Consider the following 25871-nt stretch of genomic DNA (forward strand, 5'->3'; position numbering starts at 1 on the left):
AAGGCTGTACTTTACACAGTTTTGCATTTATATAGCTTTCCATCAGATTTTAACTACAGCAATCTGTGACACATGGTTTCAACTGTTTCCCGGTTTTGACTTAATGATAGAAGCTGGTATGACAATGAGGCAAAAATTGTGAGTTTTGTAGCAAGCAATGCAGAGTAACCAATGAATGAAGGGGAGGGTGGCCTGTGTCCTGTACTGTACTGCAAGATATGGAACTAACAGGTAAGTCAAAATTCCTCTTATCTTAATCCTACAGTACAAGACACAGGCAGAGTGTTCATAGGCCCTGAGGTGTCCCCAAGCAACAAATGAGAAGGGTGGGCAACAACAGGGCAAACATAACTTTGCCAACAGGCCTAACAACAAGGGTCTAAAAGCTCCAACTTCAGAGTGCCACTGCAAGAATCTTGCAGACGAAAGCTACACCCACAGAAGACTGGACATTTACCTGGCAGAACATTGAAAAAGTAGAGAACCGGATGGCAGCCTTACAAAGCTGGGCCTGCAAAGGAAATGCCCAGGAAACCCTCAGTGATCTGGTGGAATGAGTGAGAAAGCACAGGAGGAGAGTTGTCCTTGAGAGTGTAAGCTCTGGCAATCAGATTTCTTATCCATCTCACAATGGTGGACTTGGAAGCAGGGAGTCCCTTACAAGGTCCTGATGCAAAAAGGGGGAATCCATCAGCCTGATCAAAGCCGATCAATCTGATTGAAGCTGTAGGTTTGAGCTATACTTCAATGACTCTGACTATGTCCAGGCAATGAAGAGAAATTTACTTTGGACGCTTTGGAGCAGGGCATAAGGATGGTAGGACTATGTTCTCATTGAGGGTGAAGTATAAGGAACGACTCCTTAAAAAAAAAAAAAAACAACTTGTCTGACAGACATGATAGCAACCAAAAAGGCCACTTTGTTGATGGTTTCTGCAGGGCGGAGAGAACCAAGTAGAGATCCCAAGGCAGCCTCAGTTGCAGTAGCCTGTGCTTAAAGTTTAACTAAAGGCAAAACTGTTTTTTTTTTTGTATTGGATAAAGTGGAGAGGGATTAAAACAGATTAGTCAGGTTTTTATTGCTGTCTGTGTCTGGCAGATTCATCATCTCTATTTGTTCTGCTATCATCAAAAGTAAAAGACAATCTAAAATTTTCTGTTGTCCCCAAAACAGTAATAAACCTTCCATTGGGACACAAATTCTGATGACCCTGGTAGTAACAAGGGATTTTCTCACTTTGAAGACATTTCTTCTCACTTACTGTTTTGGCTATGGGACAGGAAATGCAGGGAAATCTCCACAATGGGACAAAGATGAGAAAAAAACTGATATGGATTATAACCCCTCCCTTACGTTACCCAGAATTAAAAAAAAGTTTTACCTTTAGTACTTAAATGCTAGATACACCTTGAAGAAAAGTCATATTTACAAGTGAGAGCAAATCCAGAGGTCCTTATAAAGTATGGACAATGCAGAAACCTGTCCTTTCGGAATGAAGCACAGAGTAATCTCTGGGATTGAATAACCTGTGTTCACACTAAGCAAAAAAGATTTTCCAGGTATGATAGTAGATCTTTCTGGAAGTGGCTTTACTTTCTTTCAACAAGGTATGAAAAGCAGACTTAGAAACCCATCTATCTTAAGACCTTGGCTTCAACAGCCATACTATGAAAGGGCCCTGAGACAGCATATCTAGTCTGTTGGAAAGAGGACAAGGGTCATCTGCTAAGGCTCAATGCACACTAGTATAAAAATAAACACTCCTAGCAGCGATTTTGAGTAATTTGTTTCTGTTTCTAGAAGCAAATAGTGTTATCTATGCACACTTTTTAGTATAGAAGCATTTTTGAAGACGTCTGAGTAAACGTCTGTGTACCAGGATCCTCTGAGCCAGTTTGGTGCAGTGAGAGTCACCACTGTCCTCTCTTGCTCTATATTTTTGAGCAGATGTGGCTAGGCATAGACTAGCATGAGCTGAGACCAGGGAACTATCAAGGTCTCCAAAGCCAATGCCAGAGGATCATTTGTCCTGGCTACAAACAGAGGTAATTTATGTTTGAATATGGAAACTAGAATGTTTGCATCTGGAGTCCCCCATTTCTGGTATATTAGACTGAAAGTGAGTTTATGTCCATGAGATTACCTAGTTTGCTTCCTTCAAGACTGTTAGATTCCTGGTGCCCCCTTGGTGGATGATGTAAGCCACAGGTATGGCATTGTCTGACTGCACCCTGTGTCTTTGCAGAAGGCGGGTCCATTGTTGCAGAGCTATTTGAACTGCTCTTTGCTCCAGAATGTTGAACTTGGCCTTGACAGGTGACCATGTTCTCTGGTCTGTGAGCAACTGGAACACACCTCCCCAGCCTAAAAAACTAGCAACTATTATCACTTTCCAGTGATAGGGAAAGAAAGACTTCCATATTTTTAAGGCTGGTTTGGAGATCAACCAAGTAAGGAAATTCCTTGCTTGGTTGGGCGGGAACAGTAGGTAGGTCGAAAGAAGAAGAATGCTTGTTCCAGGTCAACAAGATGTTTTATTGGAGAGGTCTTGAATAAATTAGGGCAAATGGTAAGCCTCAAAGAAGACTATCATGAGGCCTAAAATTATCATGGACAACCTCATTCTGGTATGTCTCTGACCTCAATTCTCAAGCATAAGCTCAGAAAGAGAAAATGTTCTTTCTGGGGAAAAAAACTTTTGTTTGGGATGTGTCCAAGACCATATCAAGTATTACAGGTGAAGAGAAGGCCAGAGAGCAGGTTTTCTTTAATTGACAACCCAACCAAAAACTTGGAGTGTCTGACTTGTCCTGGGAACATTTGTCGACAGCTGGAAGGAAGAGGAGTCCTTTAGGAGAAGTCCATCCAGATAACCTGTGTCCTCGCTGCTTCGAGTAAGTGCAGAGAGTGCTGATAAGGTGCATAAATGATAATGCAGATCATCTTGGATGTCTATTGATTTCATGCAATCCCCTTGTCCCAGAAAGGCAATTACCAACCTTGCGGATTCCACGTGAAATTTTGGATCGGAGGAATTTGTTGAGGGATCCCAGAATAGTGTAAATACCCCCATTGGGCTTTGGTACCATGCACAAATTTAAATAAAATCCTCTGAGCTTGTCTTGTGGGGGTATCGGCACAACTACTCTCTGAAACAAAAGCTGGTTCAAGGCATTCTGCAAATCTGACTGTCTTTGAACAGTCAGTGTTTATTGGATAGAAGGAGGCAGTGAAGGGGTAGAGTTTTATAATCTACTTTGTACCCTGTTAGAACCACTGATTGAACCCATAGGTCTGAGACCTACAGAGAGGAAAACTGCAACAGATATCCCATTACTTCCTGGGGGAGAGGGAGTTGGAAAAGACTTGCTAGCCTTTGTGGCCCACATCTTGCACCGAAAGGAAGGGCTGAACTTAGGTTTGGAAGTTGAATCCTGGGTAGAGTGATTAGGGGCTCTATGTTTGCCAAGGAAGAGGCTCCTGAGGAGGGGGGTTTGGGATCTGCTGTGGAAGAAAAACCTTCTCTCCTGTGGCATCTTTTATGAAATGGTCAAGTGCCTCCCCAAACAGATGTCTTCCTTGAAAAAGCATACTTGTGGGACATCTTTTACAGGTAGTCATCCAGGCTTTTAGCCATAAAATGCTATGCATGGAAATTAGGGCCATTCTGGAAATTTGTCTCATGACATGTTCTAGGGCAAAAGTAAAGGAAGCCTTTAGAAGTGTCTCAAGCTTTCTATCTTCAAAATCCTGAATAGAATGAACATCTTCAATGCTTACCATGAGATTTTTGTTAAAGACAGAGATGGCAAAAACAGAACTCTTTTTCCACTGGACAGGGTTTTTCAAATACAACATATTTTGGGAGGAGTAAGAATCCTTTCTGGAGTGATCCAGTAGCCACAGATTGCACATTCTATCTGTTCATGAAAGAGAATGTCATTGTATGTAAAGGGGAGGCAAGATGGAGGAGACTCAAGCAGAGAGCTTTTCCACATTAGCAAGTATATTGCTCTTCAATAATGTGGCAATCTGTGGGGAAAAATCTTCTGCAACTGCCTGCAATACCATCTGAATGTTTTGATGAAAATATGCTAAAAGTACCAGAAAAGGCCTTTTTTTAATTGAAATGAAAAGACAAAGTTTGGAGTGAGAGTACTTGCAAAAGAAGTCCTAATTCCAAGCCAAATATGTGCTGCCAAAGTAATCTTTGACAGATGCACCCCCCCCCCCTTCTGTGCAGTGTAAGTTCAATGTTGTCACGTCAAATGTGAACGTTCGCCTTTAACACTGCCCATCCACTGCTGCTCAGATGGGTGGCACATCATTAGTCTGGTATTGCCATCAGAACCAGCTCACCTTGGGAGGCCCTGCTGGTAACAAAACTGCCGACGGCATAGCTTTTGGCTTCATAGTTACACACAAGCCCCGGCGGCACAACAAGCCTATGTACCATGTTAGGGTGTACAACACTGCATATAGCTTTAAAGGTTAAGTTCATCTTTTGTGGAAAAAAAAACCAAAAAGGCACATCTTTGCAGGTTTAACAAATGTGTTACAGTGTGCAGGCTTTTAGATTCATTAAGACCTACAAGCCGGCAGATGCAATGGCTGATGGTAGTTGTTGTCTATTCAAAGTAAAATGTAAATTAATGATGCGCTTGTGTGGGCAGAACCCCACAGAGTCACACTATTTTTAACAATTACAAGATTTGGGCGCCTTAGACATCATTGGGATTCAGGCATTATGTTCATCATTTGGTGATTTCAGGCTGTGTTTAGAAATCATGCCACAAAATGAACCCAGGCCAGCTTACTCATTACTGCTTACACATGCAAAGGAGCACTTCTTAATACATGCAGATATGCCTGTTTTCATAGCAGCTAATTTATTACGCATAATGTAACATAACAAAAACAAAATATTTCCCTAATATGAGTTTAAAATAAAAGCATCAACAAATTAACAAACACAATAAAAAAGACAGTATTCAAAAATGTCCCCGCTATGTTTTCCCTTTTAAGAGCTTTTCTTTTCAATAGTCCTATCACACCTTGGCTTTGTCCAGTTTGGTCCCAGAGAATTCCATAATTCAAGTTCATTTTCATCTAAACATTCTTTTAGAAAAGCCACAGCTTCCTTGGTTAGCATTGGGCTCTTAATTTCAGCAGCCATATCCACACCACCAGAACTGTCCACAAGCTGTATACGGAAATAAAATAATATTTAACAAACAAAATACAATATTTTAACGAGAAGCACCTACTGATTTAAAAGAGATATGAAGTTTATGTAAAGGCAACATTTTTAGAAACAGTAGAAAAGGGTAAGACACTCTGCCAAGTTTTAATTGCAGTCTGGTTAGATTTACACCTCTTAGTGACCATTGTCACAGACAGAAAGTAAGGTGTCATCAGAGCAAGGTTTGGAAATGAATTGCATTACTGTTCAAATTGCATGCTATTCTTCGCAGTGCAATTTGCATTCATACATTTTGTATTGATGCAAATCACACTGCAAAGTATCGGTACTTGGTATTGACGTGTGAAAGCATCGATACTCGTACTCGCCTTTAAAAAAAGGGTATCGGTGCATCCCTACACTACAGTATAACCTCATTTGACTGAGGAAACATGAAACAATCTCTGCTTCTACTACCGAATGGTGGTAAAAGCAGAGATTGTTCTTGTTTCCTCAGTCAAATGAGGTTATACTGTAGTGTAGGGATGCACCAATATCCTTACATATCCTTATATGTTTATTAGAATAATATGGAAGACAATAGAAGCATTATGCATGATATACACTATGAGTTTTATTTAATTCAATCCAGTAGGCTGAACAAAAAAAACCTGACAGATCAATGTACTAACACAGGCGATGTTAACACAGGGACTTCCCCTGATATGCTGTTGTGTTCTGCCCCCCCCCCCCCCCCCCTCCTGGCCAGAACACACAGGTCAGAGCTTACAGCCATTAGCTGAAAACTGATCAGATAACGATCCGGGTGCTGGCTTTCCAGCATGCCCGCTTGACAGAAGCTGGTCATGACAGCAGTTTCTGTTGGACAGGGAGCTGTAAACATGGACTGAAAGTCAGCTGGTTTCTGCTGAACCTGGTGATTTTGGCCGATAATCAGCATTACTGAACAAGCTTCCTCCAGACACTTTACATTCAGCAGCAAAACAAATTACTTTTATCTTTAAGCCTGGGTTCACACTGATGCTGTGTGGAAAGCACAGACGTTTCTGTGCGAATTCCACACCGCATCACAATCACATCCCGTTCATGCGAATCGCTGCGGGTGTGTATGTTAAGGTAACAACACTCCAAAATCGGTCCGCAAAATGCGGTGCAATGTGCAGGATCAGCTCGCATGGGTGTGAATACTCATGCGATCCGATTCTAGTGCGGAACAAAAATAAGGGTCCTGCACCTTTTTGGTGCGGATGCGGTGCAGTTTGAGCTATACACAATGTATGGATCAAATCACACTGCAAAGAATTTGCATGCGATTTGCACAGGAATGCGGTGCGGTTCTTGTGCGAATCACATGCGATAAGCCGCACCACACAATAGTTTACCCAGGCTAAAGTGGTTGTAAACCCTTACATATACCCAGTGAAGTGATTAAACAGGTGGTAAACAGAGATGAAACAAATCCTGCTACATAAGGTGTACCTGTCTATTAGTAGTCTTCTTTTCTCTACATGCATTCAAAATGCTGAATTTATAACGCTTGTCTGAGAGTTTAGACATAAAGGGGACAGAGCTGAAATTACACATTGCAAAGCTCAGTGAGGAAAGCTGAGAGCTGATTGGAGGGAAGATACAAACCACCCCCTCCACACAGCTCACAGGAACAGAGCTGAGGCTGTCAATCTTCTGGAGCTCCTTCCCTCATCGCCATTTTTCTCTTGGTATCAGGAAAACTTGTCAGAAGTGATTCATGCAGATAGCGGAGGAAAAAAGCAGCAGACAGAAATGACACTTATTGCTCTTAATTTAGAAAAGTACACACTATATATGTATGCTTTGTTCATAATTCATGTCTGAGGTTTACAACCACTTTAATGACATCAAACTATAGCCTGTTCTTGGAAATCCACGGAAATACATTTCTCCAAAGTTATTTCTTGATTGAATGGGACTATTTAATTCTGATACTCAGAAGAAATTCCCCATGGATTTCTGACTCCCAGCCAGACCAAAAGCTGTTACACCACTGAGTTACTGGAATGCCCAGATGGCCCATGGGTGGGCCATGTTTTGGACTTTAACTTCTTCTAGCTTAGTAAAAATATCATATGCTATCTTTTCCTCAAAGAATTTCCATAAATGGTTAGTTAACAAGTTCCTCACTCATTCAATAGTAAAGACTGGCCGGAACGGATATTCAGCATTTTGACATATTCCATTTTTTGATAGAAAAGAAATCACATTTGCTCGTAACAATTATTACACATATAATTACTTTACTGCAGTCTCTGGAAATATTAACAAATTGTGTAAAAACTACTTGTGAGCCACTGGAGTGTGTGTTCTAAATCTTTATACAAAACACATTTGTAGTGTATAAAATATGGGCGCTGGCTTCCTTGCTCACCCTCATATATGTGAGTCAAATATTGACAAAAATGAATATAATATAAGGTACCGTGCTCTATTTAGGACTAATTGCTTACTCACTTATGGTGGTGACTATGTACTCTCTACAGTATAGTCATGAACAGTTTATATTATCTACAGAATATAAACTGTTCATTACTATACTGCAGAGAGTACATAGTCACCACCATAAGTGAGTAAGCAATTAGTCCTAAATAGAGCGCGGTACCTTAAATTATATTCACTCTGGAAATATTAATTGTGTCAGTTATTCAGACTACTATTCTATTAAAACTTTGCTCACTGAATAATAGATACCTGTATGCAGCTGTATCTACAGTTTTCCTAGAATAACAAACAAAATACTAATGCTCACAGCACTGTCCACTTCAATATGTGCAAAATATAAAATCTACAAAATACATGCAAGTGGGCTAAAATTAGGTAGGTGCTGTCCCAGAAGGGGGTGTAGGGGTTAATGTTCTTAAGGTCCTTTGGCTGGATTGTTGGGTCCGACCCACTGCACCTTTGAGTATAAAAGGGGACAGAGGTCTATGAAAGTGGGTGACCGATGGCCTGTACCCTTGACCTTGGTCAAGAGTCTGCAGGATCTACTGTGAAAGAAGGCTGGTTCCCTTTCTCAGCCCTGGCAGTCTCCCCAGAACCCTGAAAATAATGTCACCTGACAATAGAGATTGTGTAGAGATTGCACAACTACTATATCTTGTACATCTTAAAAGACTTAGGATTCACCCCAAAGAGACCAACTTTTGGGACTTGCCTTTGTTGGATGTTGCAACTACATGGACTCAGCTCTGCAGGTATGCTGGAACAGCACATAACCTGGTTAGGATTAGAGACTAGGGATTTAGGAAAATGGACTGTTCTGTTGAAGTTCTGTTGGACTTTGTAATATTGCATTTTATTTAGGAATGTGTTAAAACTTTGCCTTTGCCTGGTCTGAAGTTACTCAAAGGGGTATAATGCAAGTAACTGGCACAATTACACACTTAGTCTACAGCTTGGGTCACTAGCACATGCAGTATGAAGAGTTAACATACTAAAAAAAAAATCAACTAATGCAAGTTACACATGTGCTTGCAACGAGCAATGAAGGTACAAGCAGCGATCTCCAGGTAACTCGTAGAATGTACCTATTATAGGTGGAATTGCCTCTAGCCACGAGGGAGATGTTGTCGGCACTCCCTACATTCTGACCCCATAGCAACCGGAACAGAATTGCACTGCGAAGGTTTCCATCCTGTACAGAGGTATGGAAGCTCAACAGTTAAAGTCAAGTGCCCATTTGGAGCCCCCGCTATGTGCATGGCGGGGTTCCATGCTACCACCAGAACCGGTAGTGGGAAACATTAGACAGGTGGCTGTGGTCAGTGTTTGGCTCGGCCCACCAAATTGTAAGCTATGGTGTATATTTACACGGGGGCCCATGAGTTACCTGGAGAACAGTTCTTGTGTAAGTATACATGGTGTATATATGGTTAATCTCTAAGAGTAAAGGCCCGCTTTAAGGTAGAGTATTCCCTGACGGCAACCTCAGCCTTGTCCCAGGATATTGATGAAAATGGCACTAAAGCAAAAGAACCCCAAGTGTGTGAAGAGAGAGAGACCCTGTAACAAGGTGCCTAGTGTGGCCCAGACGAACCCACACTGGGGTAGGCCTCATGTTTCCCAGACTTGGTGCCCAACAAGTTAATTGGAAAACATGGAGGATGTGACAAAAAACCACCCCCCTGCCCCTTATTACATTTTGGCACCCAATGTGAGGGCTATGCCTGATGCATACACCTGAAGACCACTCCCAAAGTTACCAAACCATCGCTAGGTAGTTCAAAACTTGTCCAGGTTTGCCCGGTGATAGAACTCATTACTCACAAGGACTGAACATGGACTGACTCCTGTAAGAGGAACTCAAGCTCAATTGTTGGTGTCCTGATAAGGGGGCAAATAGAGCCACCTAACCCAGAAGAAGTGTGGATTGCTCCACACGTGTTGCTAGCTGACACTATGGCCAAAAGGACTTTGCCATGGAAGAAGCCCCCCAGTACTGATCAACACAGGAACCGGGTATGTTCCCGCACTGGTTTCATATTCTGTCAGGTTGGTCCCAGAAATGAGCTGCAGGTGCTCTGTCACCCTCATCTACCATGCCCGCTGCTTGGTCCCTCTGTTTCAGCAGATGGTCAAGGAAGAGAAGCCGTGCATCATCGGGCCAGACCATCTGCCAGAGTCTGCTGCTGCCACTGGAGAAGACGGTACCCCCGAGCCTCCAGTTCAGATACTGCGGCTTGGATTCACTCCTGTATCTGGGAAGACCTCCTTTAACCCTTTCGTGCCCAGTGTCAATACAGTGTCAGTGCTTTTTATTAGCACTGATCACTGTATTAGTGTCACTGGGGATGTCAGTGGCAGTTATTTCCCGCCCAGTGTCAGAATGCCCACCACAGTCTTACTATAAGTCGCTGATAGACGCCATTACTAGTATTAAATAAAAATTACAGGATATATACCGCCATTTGTAGACGCTATAACTTTCACGTAAACCAATTAATATACAATTATTGGGACTTTTTTTTTCTTTTAATATAACAAAGACATAGCAGAATACATTTTGGCCTAAATTTATGAAGACTTTTAATTTTTTATTATTTTATTGGATGTATTATAGTAAAAAGTCAAAATTCGTTTTTGGGTTTTTTTCAAAATTGTCAGATTTTTGTTTGATCAAATACCACAGAAAGAAAGCTCTATTTGTGGGGGAAAAAAGACATAAGTTAAATTTATGTATAGCGTTGCATGACCGCGCAATTGTCAAAGTAACACAGTGCTGTATTCCATTAAACGACCTGGTCAGGAGGGGGGGGGGGGGTAAATCCTCTGGAGGGCAAGTAGTTAATAAATCAAGGGTTGAGTTGCCATTCCACATCTCTGCAACAGAATCTTCGCCCATTTTGAAAGAACCACACTGCCCGGAGGAGGTCCTTCTTGAAGATTTTCCTCCTCCACCCCTCCTATCGTGCACTCCTAGGATGAAGAGGATAGACCGAAAAGCTTGAGCTCTCTTCTGGACTTATGGTCACTGGAAATTGCACAAAGCTACCCATATTGGAGTACCACCCACTTCCAGAGTCCCCAATAGTGGCAAACACATCACGATCCCAAGACCGGTTAACAGGAATATTGTGGGACTGGTTGGTCTTTGACCTGGATGAGGAGTTGCCACCGTCCCTGGAACCTGAGTTGCCTCATCCTGGGAGTGTGGAAACATTGGAGGGGAGCACAGCACTGTGATTTCTGCACCATTTATAGAGAAGTGATTGCACATTAACACAATATTTTAAAGACAGCACCAGTGTTTTCTTATATTAGCGCAGTTTAGAGAAGACTGCATCGGACACTTATTACATTGGGATTTTATGTATTCGGCTGTATTTTCTAGGTTTGATATTTTGCAGGTATTGAAGTGGGCAGCACTGTGAGTATGAATATCATTGTTTAAGGTCATAGAACCTTTGTAACAGTGGCTGCCTAATTTGTTTATTTTCATTTTTTTTTCATTGCATGAGTATTCATTTTTTTAAATATTCACAGGAGTGTTCCTAATACTAGCATGAGTAAATAGAAAGCATTTCATAATACTAAAGCTGTCCATTAATGGATCAAAATTCATCCAGTTCAGCAGAGACTGGTTGAATTTTGTTCCATCTATGTCCGTTCCCACTCGACAGAAGTCAATCCAATGATCTACTTCTGTCGAACAGGAATTTTGGAAAACTTTAATTTGATCAGCGGCTGCAGCAACTCTCAGCCAGAGCAGCAGACAGTCCAAAAACTCCAGGACCAGTCTTTCCCCCTCTCTGCATATCCCTGCAAATGAGTGCAGTTTTAGAGGTGCTAGGAGGCAGGAAGGTAAGTGATTTTAGTTGGCATGGGGAATAGGGTCAATAGGAATAAGGTATTTAAAAGTAGGGTTCATCTTTAGACCCCCCAGCCAGAGGCGTAGCTGGGGGGGGGCAGGGGGGTACATATGTACCCGGGCGCCAAGGTACAGGGGTGCCAAACTGAGGTCACAAGATCACTGCAGCGGCTGCAGAAGACGTGTCATCTTATACGTCTGCCATCCACAGTGAGTTATGAGAGGAGAGAGGAGCCAGCCAGGATAGGGCAGTGAGCCGGGCATGTACCGGAGGGGAGAGCCGAGCCGGGTGAGTAGTGCCATGGATGAAGGGGGGCAATGTGATCGGGATGGGGGGGTGTCTACAGGGACCATATGAAGCGGGGGGGGGGTGTCATTGCGGTGGCCATTCGTCCCCGGGCACAAAATATCCTAGCTACGCCTCTGCCCCCAGCAACCCTGTAGATTGAGGCAATGGGTATTTTACTACGAAATAATACAATCATGGTAACAAACTGCACTCCATGCAATGTTAATTTAGAATAGCACCCTAATGGAAAAGTATAGTTGTTGCCAATAAACCTGCCCTGCAATTCACAATAACTGTTAGACACAACTCTTATTTTAACCACACTCACTTGCTCACTAACCTTGGAAAGCAACAGGAGCAAACCTGAAGGGTCAAAGACTAGGAAGCCAGTCAAGCAATACTGGCCTATGGATGCATTTTGGAAATATAATATTACATTTTTGATGAACTATATAGGGTTCAGAATACCTTTAGCCTTTTCTTACCGTTTTCAGTGGCCCGAATAAAAAATGAACGAGCTCCAAAGAACTGGGATTCATAATATTAGTTCTTAGTCTTGCCTGGAGAGAGAATCACAAGGAACAATTGGTAAACACTAGTAAAATGAAACTAAGTTGCATGCCTTTATATATGCAGTATTTTTTATCATACCAATAAGCAGAAGCAGTATTTAAATTTCTGGGCAGCATCTTCATACTCTTCCAGTTTTGGAGGTTTTGCTCGCAGTGTCAGTAAACCCTCTGTGGAAGTAAGCAAAAAATTTAAATTTATTAGATCTACTAGGTCTGGACATTACAAGACTCAAACATTTAATGATAAAAGCAAACTCATCATAAACTGATATTTTGGCTCTACATGTTGTTGGCAAGTTAAATCAGTTTGTCTTTTTCTATATCTTGGAGTCTCCATTGGTTCTCCCCCCCCCCCCCATTTCAACAGCGAATCATTGTATTAACCTCACTTTTTAATTTTCCGTAACGTATACAAACACATTTTCGAAGAATTCAGTGGCAACAGCATAGCACCTTTGTGGAAAATATAGCTACTGTAGAACATACTGTGCCATATTTCTGTAATGTTCCATTCGAAACTTAAGATTGGGTGATGTATCACTCAATTACATCAATACTGCCAACAGCTCAATATAGCAATAAACATATAGAAAAAGATATACCCCCCATAGGACTCTTTTTTTGGAAGAGACATGTACAACAGTATAAAAGAAAATAATGTTTATTACAAAGGATAGTAAAAGACCAAAAAGGTCAATAAAATCAGACTACAATACAACAGATCATAGCTCAAATATGTAAGATCGTACAATATTGATGCATATAACCTGACAGTCTGTTGTACACCAAAAAAGAGACAAACTGCCAGCCCATTAAAGCTTGGTCAGTAGCAGTGATCAACAGACAAATCCAACATGTTTCAAAACCCATATTTCCTTCTTCAGGTATAATGTACTACTACATAAAAAATCAATTGTTGTAAAGTTACTCCAGTCTGCCGAACTGTGCTCATCTTATCACCAATTGGCCAATATCATGCGGTCCTTGCTGATGCGCGGTGTACCGAGGCGTATTTCCTTTACATGTGCCTCCTAGGTGTAACCTGACATTTATTCCCTGAAGAAGGAAATACGGGAACCGAAATGTGTTGGCTTTGTCTGTTGATCACCGCTACTGACCAAGCTTTAATGGGCTTGTAGTTTGTCCCTTTTTCGATGTACAACAGACTGCCAGGTTATATGTATCAATATATTGTACAATCTTACATATTTAAGCTATGAACTATTGTATTGTAGTCTGATTTTATTGACCTTTTTGGTCTTTTACTACCCTTTGTAATAAATAATATTGTCTTTTATACTGTTGTACATGTGTCTCTGCCAAAAAAGTCCTATGGAGGTATATATTTTTCTATATGTATAATGTTCCATTCAAAAGCAAAAAACTTTTCAGAAAAAAAAAAATAGTTTTTTTTTAGTTTTAGATAAAAAATATAGTATATATTTTTTACTGTGCTTCCCGAGTTTTACTTTTATTCCCTGTCTGGAGGGGCATCATGTGGTAAAGAAAATTTCTCCAAAGAGATACCCTCTTAGCTCCGGTATATACACATATGCGGCCGCGCTTTGCACGGGCACGAAAGCCCATTCATTGGAATGGACCCCCGTGCCCCGTGACACACAGAGAAGAAGTCCCTGCACTTCTTCTGAAAACACAGCCCACACTGGAACCTTGGTTCCCAGTACGGTTGCGTTTTCCAGTGCGGGCGGCATGCCATTAGAACTAATCTTACCCGCCTGCGGGTCTGCATTTATCTGTGCGGGTGGTCGGCTGCACGGATTTTTGTGCGGATCTGCAGCGGCACCACCTGCACAGATGTGAACCTAGCCTTAGACAGCTGCCATCCAGTGTTGCCAACTGTCAGTATTTTTACAGGCAGCCAGTAAAAAAATAGCTATTTTGATCCTGCCAGTAAATGCCAGTGACAGGAAAAGGTTGCCAGTTAAAAATATGCATGTGACACTCAGCTTCGTACTGCACATGTGAAGTTCTGATCTGGACCATTCGAGTGCCTTCCACAGTGTGTTTGGGTGGTGCCAGCAGGGGGCGGGTCTGGCAGAGGTGGTGCCTGAGCTTGCCATGTGATGTTATGGTGCAAGGGAGCCAAGCAGAGTGGTCAGAGCTTCGTGTGCGACTCTGCGGGACGGGAGCAAGGCAAGCCGGGATCAGGACTGTCAGTGCTGTTTGGACTGGAGTGGACTGAAGGTGCTATGTGTCATTGAGAGAGACTGTCACTGTGACTCAGGAGGGGACATTGCATGTCGGTAAGGTGCCATCACCTGTGCTGCTGCACACTGCTGTCATAGTCAATTACATATGTGTGTTCCTGCCTATCCTACTTTTTTGCTGTCCTGAGACTGGTCCCTGAGCTACTTACTATATCAAAAATAAGATAAGAAATATGTTTTTTTACTTAATATCTACCTTAAATCACATTGCTAATTGCATATTGTACTTGTTTGTAGCCTAAATACTAAGATTTGCACTTAAAACTGTATTTTTTTTAATGACAGTCTGGTAAGTTGGCAACACTGCTGCCATCTAAAGGTCCCCAATGTCTCTCACTTTCAATCCTGGTGATCCCGAGTTGCCCTATGCATAAGAAATTTTGTGCCCAACACATTTTAAAAATTGTACCATGCGTTACGGTGCATGTGCTAGCAAGCTGCATTGGGGCACCATGTAGAATTAATGGCACTGCCATGCATATGCAAAAGGGCAGAATTTTTTTTGTGTATTGTGGTTTTGCACACAATCCAACAAAGAACAAGGTTGAACAAAGCCTAAAATAATGACTCTCTCATTTAATTCAACTACTCTCATTCAGTTCTTCTGTACTACTGTCAGATGTCAAATGCAGTCTTGCATTAATTAATATTCTCTTCATGTAAATCCTTCTGTAATTTGGATGCACCTGCATTAATAATTAAAGATACCTCCAGCTTCAGCTTTCTTGCTTCTTCTTGATTTCTTTCTTTGGTTGAGGACTTTGAATGCTTCGGCAGATTTCTGGAGTTTCCCCATGAAAAATTCAATGTCATCAAAGCAGTGATTCAGTAACTCCTGTGCAAAACATATAGCAAAATGACAATGACATGATGTATGGAGCACAAAGATGTTTTAACTCTTTCATTGCCTGGCCCTTCACTTTGAACCTCAGGTGGCAAGACCATTTTTGCAATTTTTAAAATTTTTTCACTTACAGCTTTAAGAGTTTGTAAAAGACCCCACCAAAACATACATTTTCTGAAAGCATAGGATCATTAGAATAAAAGTATTACACTACTGGTTTTGTAGATCCTGTGATAGTTGCATGAATGTTTATCAGAAATTATATTTTTGATAAAAATATAATAAAATCATTATTAGTGCTCACAAACACTACATAACTTACAAAATTCCTACAAACTCTACAAGCTAAAATTTTATGGAGTTAACAAGTAACAAATATCTGTAAATTTAAATTGTGCCTTTGAAAAACCCTGAAAATTGAAGGTATGCAAAAATATAGACGAGTGATCTAGAGGTTATCTTCCCACTTTCCATTGTATGAAAACGGAGTCGTAGTATCATGTGTGCACTGCATTGGTGTACATTGTGATAAAATGATGCAAGCATACCTGTTATTGCAATGCAGTGCATTACAATGCACGATAATATACCGCAATGTGCTGCCACACATAGTTAATTGTATACAATAAAAAAAATGAAAAAAATAACACTGCAAAGTATTGTAATGTTGCACTTCAGTGCCAGTCCACAATACATATCAGTGCACCTAATACACAACATAACGCACACCCACTGAGTCCTTAGTGTGTTGGTGCACGCCAGATCCAGAAGATGCTGTTAAAATATTTTGGCAAGGTATCATAGGTTTGAGGTGGATAAATTTAAGGGATGTATTAACTTGTTTATCAGGAATTTGGCTCAATCCAGATTTAATTATAATTTGTGCTGGGGCAAATTACCTAGCCAAAGTCAAAACCTGGCACCTTTTTTGTGAAATCAAACAGGATCTTTCCTCTTTTAAGGTGTTATTTCTTTTTACCATTCTTGCTCTCTCTGAAAGGGTGCCAAGGTTACTTTGGTCCCCCTTAGGTAAATTGTTCTATTTGGACAAGATTCGAAGATGTTTGAATAGAACAATTCATAATTTTTTGATCCATTCAAATGGTTTATCACTTTGATTTAGAAGGAATTTTTCCAGGTCTTTATAGATCAGATTTAATACACTTATCCAATGCAGGTTTGGATATATTCAATATGCATTTGCAGAACATTATTGAACAAGCCACAGTGTTATTTGGGGGGCCTCAGCCAAAAGATCTACTTTTGGTCATCCAGTCTAGTGTGGTTGGACAGTGGTATTTGATTTACTGTATTTGCTAATTCTGAAGTTATGAAAATTAATGTTATCCAAGTTTTAAAATTGGTTATTGAATTTGTTAAACTTTTGGTTACCCCTTAAACACCATGGCCAAAATTTAATTTGACTTTGTGTAATACATGCTCCTGAAACTTGAACTCTTTACATTACATATCATGGACCCCTACAATATGTGCATTACACACCCCTAACCTCTGCACTTTGCCGTACAGACTACTGCACTATATACACTATTTTGTATATACATACTTCTCACCAAAGTGAGTTTCTGGAGCTTTGATTGTATGCCACACACTATGCCATCTATAGCACAAGCCTCTGGGGCTTCTCTTTCCCTCCTGTTTTTCCCTATTTTTTTTTCTTCTCTTCCTTCCTTTGTCCCCACCTGTTTTTTTTTCCTTCTCTTCCTGATCCCAAACAGGTGTGTCTGTAAAACACAGATCAATGTAAGCTACCTCTGTAAGCACAGCTGGCGATCAGTTTGATCTTTGTTTTACAGACACAAGACATCTGTTTGGAATCCTTCCCAGTTTACTAGCATGCAGCATCACTCCTGAAAAAAAGGGGTGTCTCAGATGTAATTAACAGTACAGCATCAAAAGTCCAGACTTGCTCAGGCATTACTTTGGTGTGTAATCTGATAGACACTCCCAGAAGGCCTTATAAAGGGAATGAGGTATAACATCTGATTAGGGGCTGTGTGATGGTAGTTTCCTGTATGGATGCTGGCAGTGTGGTGGAGCCATTAACCCTTTGATGTAAAATGTAATTTGGAGCCATTTACCCTTTTGAATACTATTATAAAGGCTTGGTGATTATTACTATCCAGTAAGCAGTTTGTGAGCATGGAGGGGAGCACCTTTTTTTTGGATTTTTGACACTTTTGTTCTGGGTGTTTGAAGATTCAAGTAATGTTATTATTTATATGAGCTGGAATATATATATGGACACTTTGTGGTGAATTTGCACTGTATGGGTTCACATTAATATTAATTCTGTGTTTTTGTTTTTTTTCTTGCATGTTTTTGAAATATGTTTAATTTTTTATATAGAGCTTCACTTTATATACTACATTTTGCATTTGGTATCCCAAGTGTGTGCTGGCTGCTCTATTTTTATGTGAGCATAATAATATTTTCACACATACTTTCTCTAAGAATCTCTGATCAGCTGCGCCAGTGAGCAGAGTATTTTGTGTATTATTTACTGTTCTATTTGTATGACGATCATTCACATTTGCTGTACTTCAAACAAAAATTAATGAATATTTCTTGTATATTCTTTTTGCCTTTCTCTCAATAAAATCTAAGTGAAAAAAATTGATCAATCCTGATATTTCAACTGCCTGTCTCATTTCTTGAGGCCCTACAATCCCAGGACAGTACAAATACACCCAAAATGACCCCTTTATCAGCAGTAGACATTCCAAGGTATTTAGTAAGTTAGTGAGTTTTTTTTTAAATTGTAATTTTTTTGTCACTTTTTTTGAAAATTAAGAAACTAAATAAACTTAGTTTTTTGTCATTTTAATATTTTTCTCACATACAGATTAGGCATATGTACAATTACACCCCAAAACACATTCTGCTACTCTTCCTGAGTATGGGGATACCATATGTGTGAGACTTTTTCACAGCTGGGTGCATATAGGAACTCAAAATCCAAGAAGCACCTTTGGGCTTTCAAGGAGCATAAATTACACGTCTAATTTCCCGACTACCTATCATATTTCTTTAGTCCCTGAAGTGCCAGGACATGAGAAACACCCACAAAATGACCACACTTTGGAAAGCAAACAAAGTGACTCTGAATTTTTGGAAAATGCAGGAGATAAAATGAAAATTTATTTTTGTTATAAGTTAAGTTGGCAGGTAATAAGATATTTCTTAGATTGAAAGCTCCAAGGAGCAGGGCTCTCCTAACCCTCTTGTATTGTCTCCTGTTATATTGTAAAGCACTGAGCAAACTGTTGGCGCTATATAAATCCTGTATAATAATAATAATATTTCTAACACACAGCGTTAGTATACTCTGCATTACATGCTAAAACACATTCTGCCACTCCTCCCAAGTATGGTGATACCACGTGTGAGACTTTTTCACAGCCTAGCTACACAGAGGGGCCCAAAATCCAAGAAGCACATTCAGGTATTCTACACATATACAGTACATATCGAATTACCTGACTACCTATCACATTCTGGAGGCCCTGGAGCACCAAGACAGTGGAAACACTCACAAAATGACCATGTTTTGGAAAGCAAACACTCCAATGTATGTTTTTAAGAGGTATGTTGAGACTTTCAAAAACTTCATTTTTTACACAAAGTTGTCAATTTCAAAAAGATATTTCTTACACAAAGTATGGGCATACTTAGAATGAAAACCCAAAACACACTGGTTGCTGAGATCTTGGGGTCTTCGCCCGCTCTGCCTGGGACTTCATCACCCTAAGGAAGGTACCGCTACTGTTACATCTGCAGATTATATCTACCCCTCCCTTCCCAGCGCGATAATCTTTTCTACAATTTATTGGTTGTGGCGGGACGCATGATGTGTTCGCAGCCATGGATCTTATGTGAAAGCAACCCTGTCGGGGGACGCATACACTTAATCGGGGAAGATGACCTTGTGATCTCCCTGTGCCGTGCCACTGGAACATATATCTCGGCAATTGGGCTTCTACACCCTGCCGAATAATTTCAATCGGTTGAAGGTGTTTGTGAAATACCTGGGCTTCTCTTAAAAATGCATCGTATCCCCACGCACCAAACCCAAACACCGGGCCCAGCAGCAATCCCCTCCGCATAGCAACACTAGCAAGCTCACGCCCAGCCCCCCAGAGCCTGATGACATCACACTGCTTACAGGGGATCCTGAGTCAGATGGCGATAGTCAGCAGCAGTTCCCATCAGGACTGACCGGCCCTCTTGAACAAAACCCTGAAGCCTTGTTACACAAATTCCGCGCCATAGTGCAAGAGGAGATTACAGTTGCCTTTCGTAAATTATCTTCTGATCTGGTAAGAGGCCTAAAAGAATTGGGTCATCATGCCCATCAACTAGAACAAAGTATGGATCTGGCAACTACGGTCCTGAAGGCCATGTACAGGAGGTGGATGATCTGCATGCTGAGCTGGACACTTTAAAAGATAAATTGGAAGATGCTGAGAGCAGAGCCCGCAGAGATAATCTCCGCATCCGTGGGGTTCCTGAGGTGATCACGGATCTACAGGGTACTGCTACCGCTCTATTCCAGGAACTGGCCCCTGAGATCCCCTTGGAACGACTGGAGTTTGACCGTATCCATAGAGCTTTGGCTCCTAAACCCACGGAAGGCCCTCCCAGGGACATTATCATTAAATTCCACTTTTACCACACCAAAGAGCGTCTACTACAGGCAGCTCAGAATCGTCCGGCTTTGGAACTTCAGGGTCACTCTATTCAGCTGTTTGCGGATGTGTCCCCAGTCACGATTGTGAAACGTCGTACCCTGAGACCCTATCTCTACAATCAGCTGACATCAAATACAGATGGGGCTTTCCTTTCAAGCTCTCTTTCTCCTTCCAAGGTCGTCAGTTCCAAGCTTCTTCACCTGTGGATCTTCGCCGTCACTTTCGGGAACTGAAATTGGAGTTACCACACTCCCAGAACGAGGAGGCTACAGTTTCTACACGCCCCCGGAGTTCCCAGTCTCCGCATAAATCTTCTCCTCCAAGTCAGAGTAGCTCCCAGGCTCTTCGGTCTCTACAGGCCCAGCATTTCCAAGAAGTTTCTGTGACTTGACATTCTGGCCTTGATTCACTAAGATGTGAGTGTATTAGCAGAGACTGACCATTCAGGCAGACTCCGGTCAATCAATCAGTCGTCTGACCAGCGTCTAGCAAGCTCATTGATGAGCGTCTACTGACTACTTTGCTATCACTAAATGTGGTATCCCGTCTGGCACATTTTTAGGTGCAATACCGGATATGTTTGCTAGATGGCGTTATTAACATTGGTGTTCTTATGATGGCAAAATAGAATTCTTAGAATGTAATAAATAGTACACCTTTATTAGAATTTTCTATTTTCTTCTATTTCTTTTCTTGCTGTGTCTCCAAAATGATCAGGAAACTAATGCATTTACTAATGAATGTCATACATTCTGTACTCAAATGTTAAACATTTTCACACTTATATCTCAAATAATTTATATACTTCTAATTTCCCAATATAATTATATATCTTCATTCTCTTTAATCACGTAACTATTCTATGGTAAAGACAAGTGCAGCGCTATAAATGCATGTGATCAATAATGAATGCATGTAAAAACCAAAAAGTGCAAAGAATTGCAACAATGATGTAATATTGTAAATGGTGCTAAAATAAGTTCATAGAATCATTCCTGAATAATGGAATGTCCTTCGTGTGAGAGTACCAACTCAGAGAGTGCCTATGAATGGCACGTGTGGTCTCTCCGTGACGGACAGTAGTGCATGAACTTGTGAAAGGTAAACCACCCTTGGGACTGGTCTACACTCACCAGAACAAAAGTATTAATGTGTATGGGTTATACACATCACACATCTGGGGGTGCAGCGGTATGCTGGCAGCTATGGGTTAGTCATCCAGCTCCATCCATCCATCCATCAGGGTGGGTGCCCAAATGGTCCTGGGGAGGAATTAGCTCAGCCACAGGAGCCAGAAAGGTGCTCAATAGTGTAGTACACTGTCACAGGGGTGGATGACCTTTCACGAGTTCATGCGCTACTGTTCGTGGTTATATTTATCTTGTGTAATACCATTTTACTAGTCTATATCATTTGACCAGCGCTCGCTTTATCATTTTTAAACAATGTAACTATTCTACATTATAACTCAAACTGTGTCTCCCACAGTGGTTTAGTGGTTAGAGCTCAGAACTTACAGCACTTGGGTCATGGGTTCTAATCCCAGTCTTGGCAACATCCCAAAAAAAGGGAAATCAATTTTATGGGTTGTGGCAGGAATATTGATCAATCAATTATGATTTTGCCTAATGACTAGAAAGTGGATGAATGTTACTTGCGTACTGTTCTTCTGCCAATTAGGAAATGTGCAAGTTTCATGCCGTGTATATTTCATTGTAACTTTTTTCTCTTTTAAATCTGTCTCCTTATACAACTTGACACCCTCCCCCACCCCATCATCACCTGTCCCATATGCAAATCTATGGATCACCGCCCCACTCTTTAACTATCTATTTACTGATCAAGTGAATGTGTCTCATTTTCTATCAGCTACAGCTCAGATCTCACATTATTATACAATTGCTGATTGTATCTCACCACTAGTCTGATTGAATTCACAATTCCTGGTCAGTCCTGTTCCCTGACCTCTAATAACCTATAGGGCCAGTTCACACTACATGTGTTTCAGTTGCTTTTTCAGCATCACAAACGCACAGAAAGAAGGTTATATGGTTGTCAATGTCATAGTTCACATCAGCGCTTGCATTTTCAATGCATTGCAGGTGCTGTAAACAAAGTTGACCACGCTGCATTGTTTCTGCACAGAACTGTACTGGAACACATTGAAACGTCCTTGAATGTACTAAAACGCACATGTCCCTAACTACATTGAATACAAAGAAAATAGAAAAAAATAAGTGGAAGGGATACAAAAATGCAATGTAAACATGTCCAAAATGCATCCAAAATGTACTGGAACACACTAAACATGCATGCCAAAAGGGCATGAAAAAAACCCATCAGGAACACATCTAGACTGTTTCTATAGTGTGAACCAGCCCTTAGGACTTGTTCACACCATTGGTGGTGCAGAAACGCATGCAAGAACACACATTTTCCAGCACAGCAAAGAAATGCAATGCCCTATGTAGATGTGTGCAGGTACCATGATGAAAACGTTGTTGCACCTACACACGTCTATTAAAAACAGCCCCATTCACAGCCACAAATACGCATGGCACCACACTACTGTGCGGTTAGGTGCGACACACTTGGAAAATAACATAAAAATAAGCCAACATGGCTAAAACATATCTTGAAAATAAGGGGACTCTGATATCCGGCGACAGTCCGTTCACGAACGAGAAGCAATTCTGCACCCCTAAAACCAACATAGAGGAAAGGGATGGTCAAATTGCTGTGCTGCTTCCAAACCACCTCTGGCATGCCAGGGTCATTATGCAGGTCCTCGATGCCAGTTCTTGCCTGCGGCCACAAAATATCCACTGGCCACAAGTGAAGGTGAGTGGAGGACGTGAAGGTGGATTTCTACCAGCTTCAACCGCAAGCAGTACCACTCCTGAAAAATGAGAGCAAATAATCATTGACACGTCATCATGACAGTCAATTCTCAGTGCAGGCTATCTAGAGTGTCTTTCCTTTTTAACCATTTCAAGAGTTCAAGGAAACATTCTTGGAGCATCTACTGTGTTTGGAAAGGCCAAAGGTCCCCCCCTCCCCCAGGCACACTAATACTTATGCAGGCCATAGACGGGGAGAAAAACAGCCAATTTTTCTTTTAAAAAATGAAAAATCGGTTGTTCAAGCGGCCGATGTTACTAGCAATGGTAAAAAAAAAAAAAAAAAAAATCGGCCGATTTTCATCCCGTCTACAGCCGGCAAAAAGTGTCCCTGCAGAGAGCTCCGCTATTTCTTTGACAGTTCTTTGACATTTATAGCGGTTGCAACAATGTATTTGTATCCATTTCGGATACAGATGTTTTTATTCGGAAACAAATAGATACAATGTTGCAACCGCTGTAAATGTCAAGGAACTGTCAAAGAAATAGCGGAGCTCTCTGCAGGGACACTTTTTGCCATACTGGAATTCCTCTCATTTTTCATCCTTCTTCTTCCTCTTCTTCTTCTTCTTCTTCATCATCCTCTTCTACTTCTTCTTCATCATCATCCTCTTCTTCTTCTTCACCATCATCCTCTTCTTCTTCTTCACCATCATCCTCTTCTTCATCATCCTCTTCTTCTTCTTCTTCTTCTTCATCATCCTCTTCTTCTTCTTCTTCTTCATCATCATCATCCTCTTCTTCCTCTTCATCATCTTTTTCATCATTATCATCATCATCATCCTCTTCTTCTTCATCATCATCATCCTCTTCTTCTTCATCGTCATCATCCTATTCTTCTTCTTCATCATCATCCTCTTCTTCATCATCCTCTTCTTCTTCATCATCTTCTTCATCATCATCATCATCCTCTTCTTCTTCCTCTTCATCTTCTTCATCATCATCATCCTCTTCTTCCTCTTCTTCATCATCATCCTCTTCTTCCTCTTCTTCATCATCATCCTCTTCTTCCTCTTCATCATCATCCTCTTCATCATCATCCTCTTCTTCATCATCCTCTTCTTCATCATCTTCTTCTTTTTCTTCTTTTTGTCTTCCTCTTGCAGGTCACTGCTCATGTGCAGATTTTTTATCAGTAAAAATTTGGCCGATTTGCCCATCATTGCTGCGAAAATCGGCCGATCGGCAAATTCGGCCGTTTTTTTCCCAACTTTACCGAAAAAAAAAATCTGCCAAAATACCGAAAAACGGCCGAACAAATAGCCCACTAACGATCCGAAAATCGGCCGATTTTATTTTCGGCCGAAAAATCGGCCGATTTGCGACCCATCTATGGCCTGCATAAGATATGGTGTGGCCCTAGGGTCAATGTGTGTTTAGAATACTTCCAAAATGCACATACAAAAACACTCCATCCAAATGCATGTTGCATTTCTATAGCATGTTAAACAGAAGAAAAATGCACTTACATAATGTTAACATGCGCAAGTAAAAGTAGACAAAATCCACATCCTTTTATTCTGGCTTCACATACATGCATTGTGGTCTAACACCGCACTCCTGGGGAAATCACATGCAATTTGTGTGCGTTGCAATTAGAGACAAACATTTTGCACACCTCAAATTGCACCGCATCCGGGCCAAAAATGTGCAGGACCCTTTTTCAGGGTATGCACATGGGTGTGAATAGGCATGCGATCCAATTTGGCAAATCGCAATACGCTTTGTGTACCAATATTGGTGTGTTGGTAACTTCACCTAGAAAGCCGCAGCAGGTGGCATGAAGGGGTTGCGGTTGTGATGCGGTGCAGCGCTTGCACAGAAAACACTGCAAATTTCACATCGCATCTGTGTGAAACCAGAATGTGCCAATATGTGGCTTGACAAAGCACAGTGGTCAGTGCAGATTATTTTCAATCCATGTTTTTTTACACTTTTCATTCACTGGTTTAACTCAGGTGATCGTTAATCACAATTATCTCCGGCGATCACATGCAGCCCCTCAACCATCTACACATATCTCTGGAAATCTATACAGATCTCCTTGAAAAAATGTCTCCTCTCTTCTTCGGAAAACAATTGTCCTCCACCTCATAAACAGGGGGACAGAGAAGACTTCTCCTTGATAACTAAAATCAGATTAATTATCTGTGCTTAATAAACATACACCAATACTGCAAATGCATTGTACTGTCCAAGGCATTGCACACTAACGCATTGCACACTAGAAATGTCAAATGCGTTAGTGTGTACAGTGCATGAGTGTAAAATGCTTTAGTGCACACTGCAGTGTACAACGCATTGCACACTGTAATACACTGTACAATGTAATACCGAGTACACCCACACATTGTAGACTGTAATGCACTGTACACTGTCATGCAGGATGGAGCAACGCATTGCACACTGTGATACCGTGTACACCCACACATTGTAGACTGTAATGCACTGTACACTGTCATGCAGGCTGGAGCTACGCATTGCACACTGTGGTACGCTGTCCACTGTCATGCAGAATCCAGCAACGCATTTCACACTCTAATACCATGTACACCAACACATTGTAGAATGTAATGCATTATACGCAGTATACATGTCCAGATATTCAAAGATTAGCCATGAAGGCCTAGCTGGTTACCTATTTGGCGACCGCAGATAGCCGAATAACGCTACACTGCATCCAGGCAGCTCTGGGAGGGCGTCATATGACATCCTGGCAGAACGCACTCTCCGTGATTGCTGTGTCCTAAGGACACAGCTGATCACGTGATGTGGTAAAGGC

The 25871-nt window shown here is 41.2% G+C and overlaps 1 protein-coding gene across 2 annotated transcripts in view; it reads right to left on the bottom strand.

Annotated features, from left to right (window-relative positions):
• Nucleotides 1-25871, bottom strand: part of EPS8L1 (EPS8 signaling adaptor L1) — a 604003-nt gene that overhangs the window by 168513 nt on the left and 409619 nt on the right. For both annotated transcript variants that reach the window (XM_089660829.1, XM_089660835.1), the window contains exons 11-14: nucleotides 15342-15468; nucleotides 12485-12573; nucleotides 12319-12393; nucleotides 5056-5204 (exon numbers count right to left, since the gene is read on the bottom strand). In XM_089660829.1, the coding sequence (XP_089516955.1) occupies nucleotides 5056-5204; nucleotides 12319-12393; nucleotides 12485-12573; nucleotides 15342-15468 (440 nt within the window). The remainder of the gene's footprint in view (nucleotides 1-5055; nucleotides 5205-12318; nucleotides 12394-12484; nucleotides 12574-15341; nucleotides 15469-25871) is intronic.

Source organism: Staurois parvus, unplaced genomic scaffold, assembly GCF_062004578.1.
Source record: "Staurois parvus isolate SC_StPar_1 unplaced genomic scaffold, SC_StPar_1.0 ptg000032l, whole genome shotgun sequence".
NCBI classification, from domain to species: Eukaryota; Metazoa; Chordata; class Amphibia; order Anura; family Ranidae; genus Staurois; species Staurois parvus.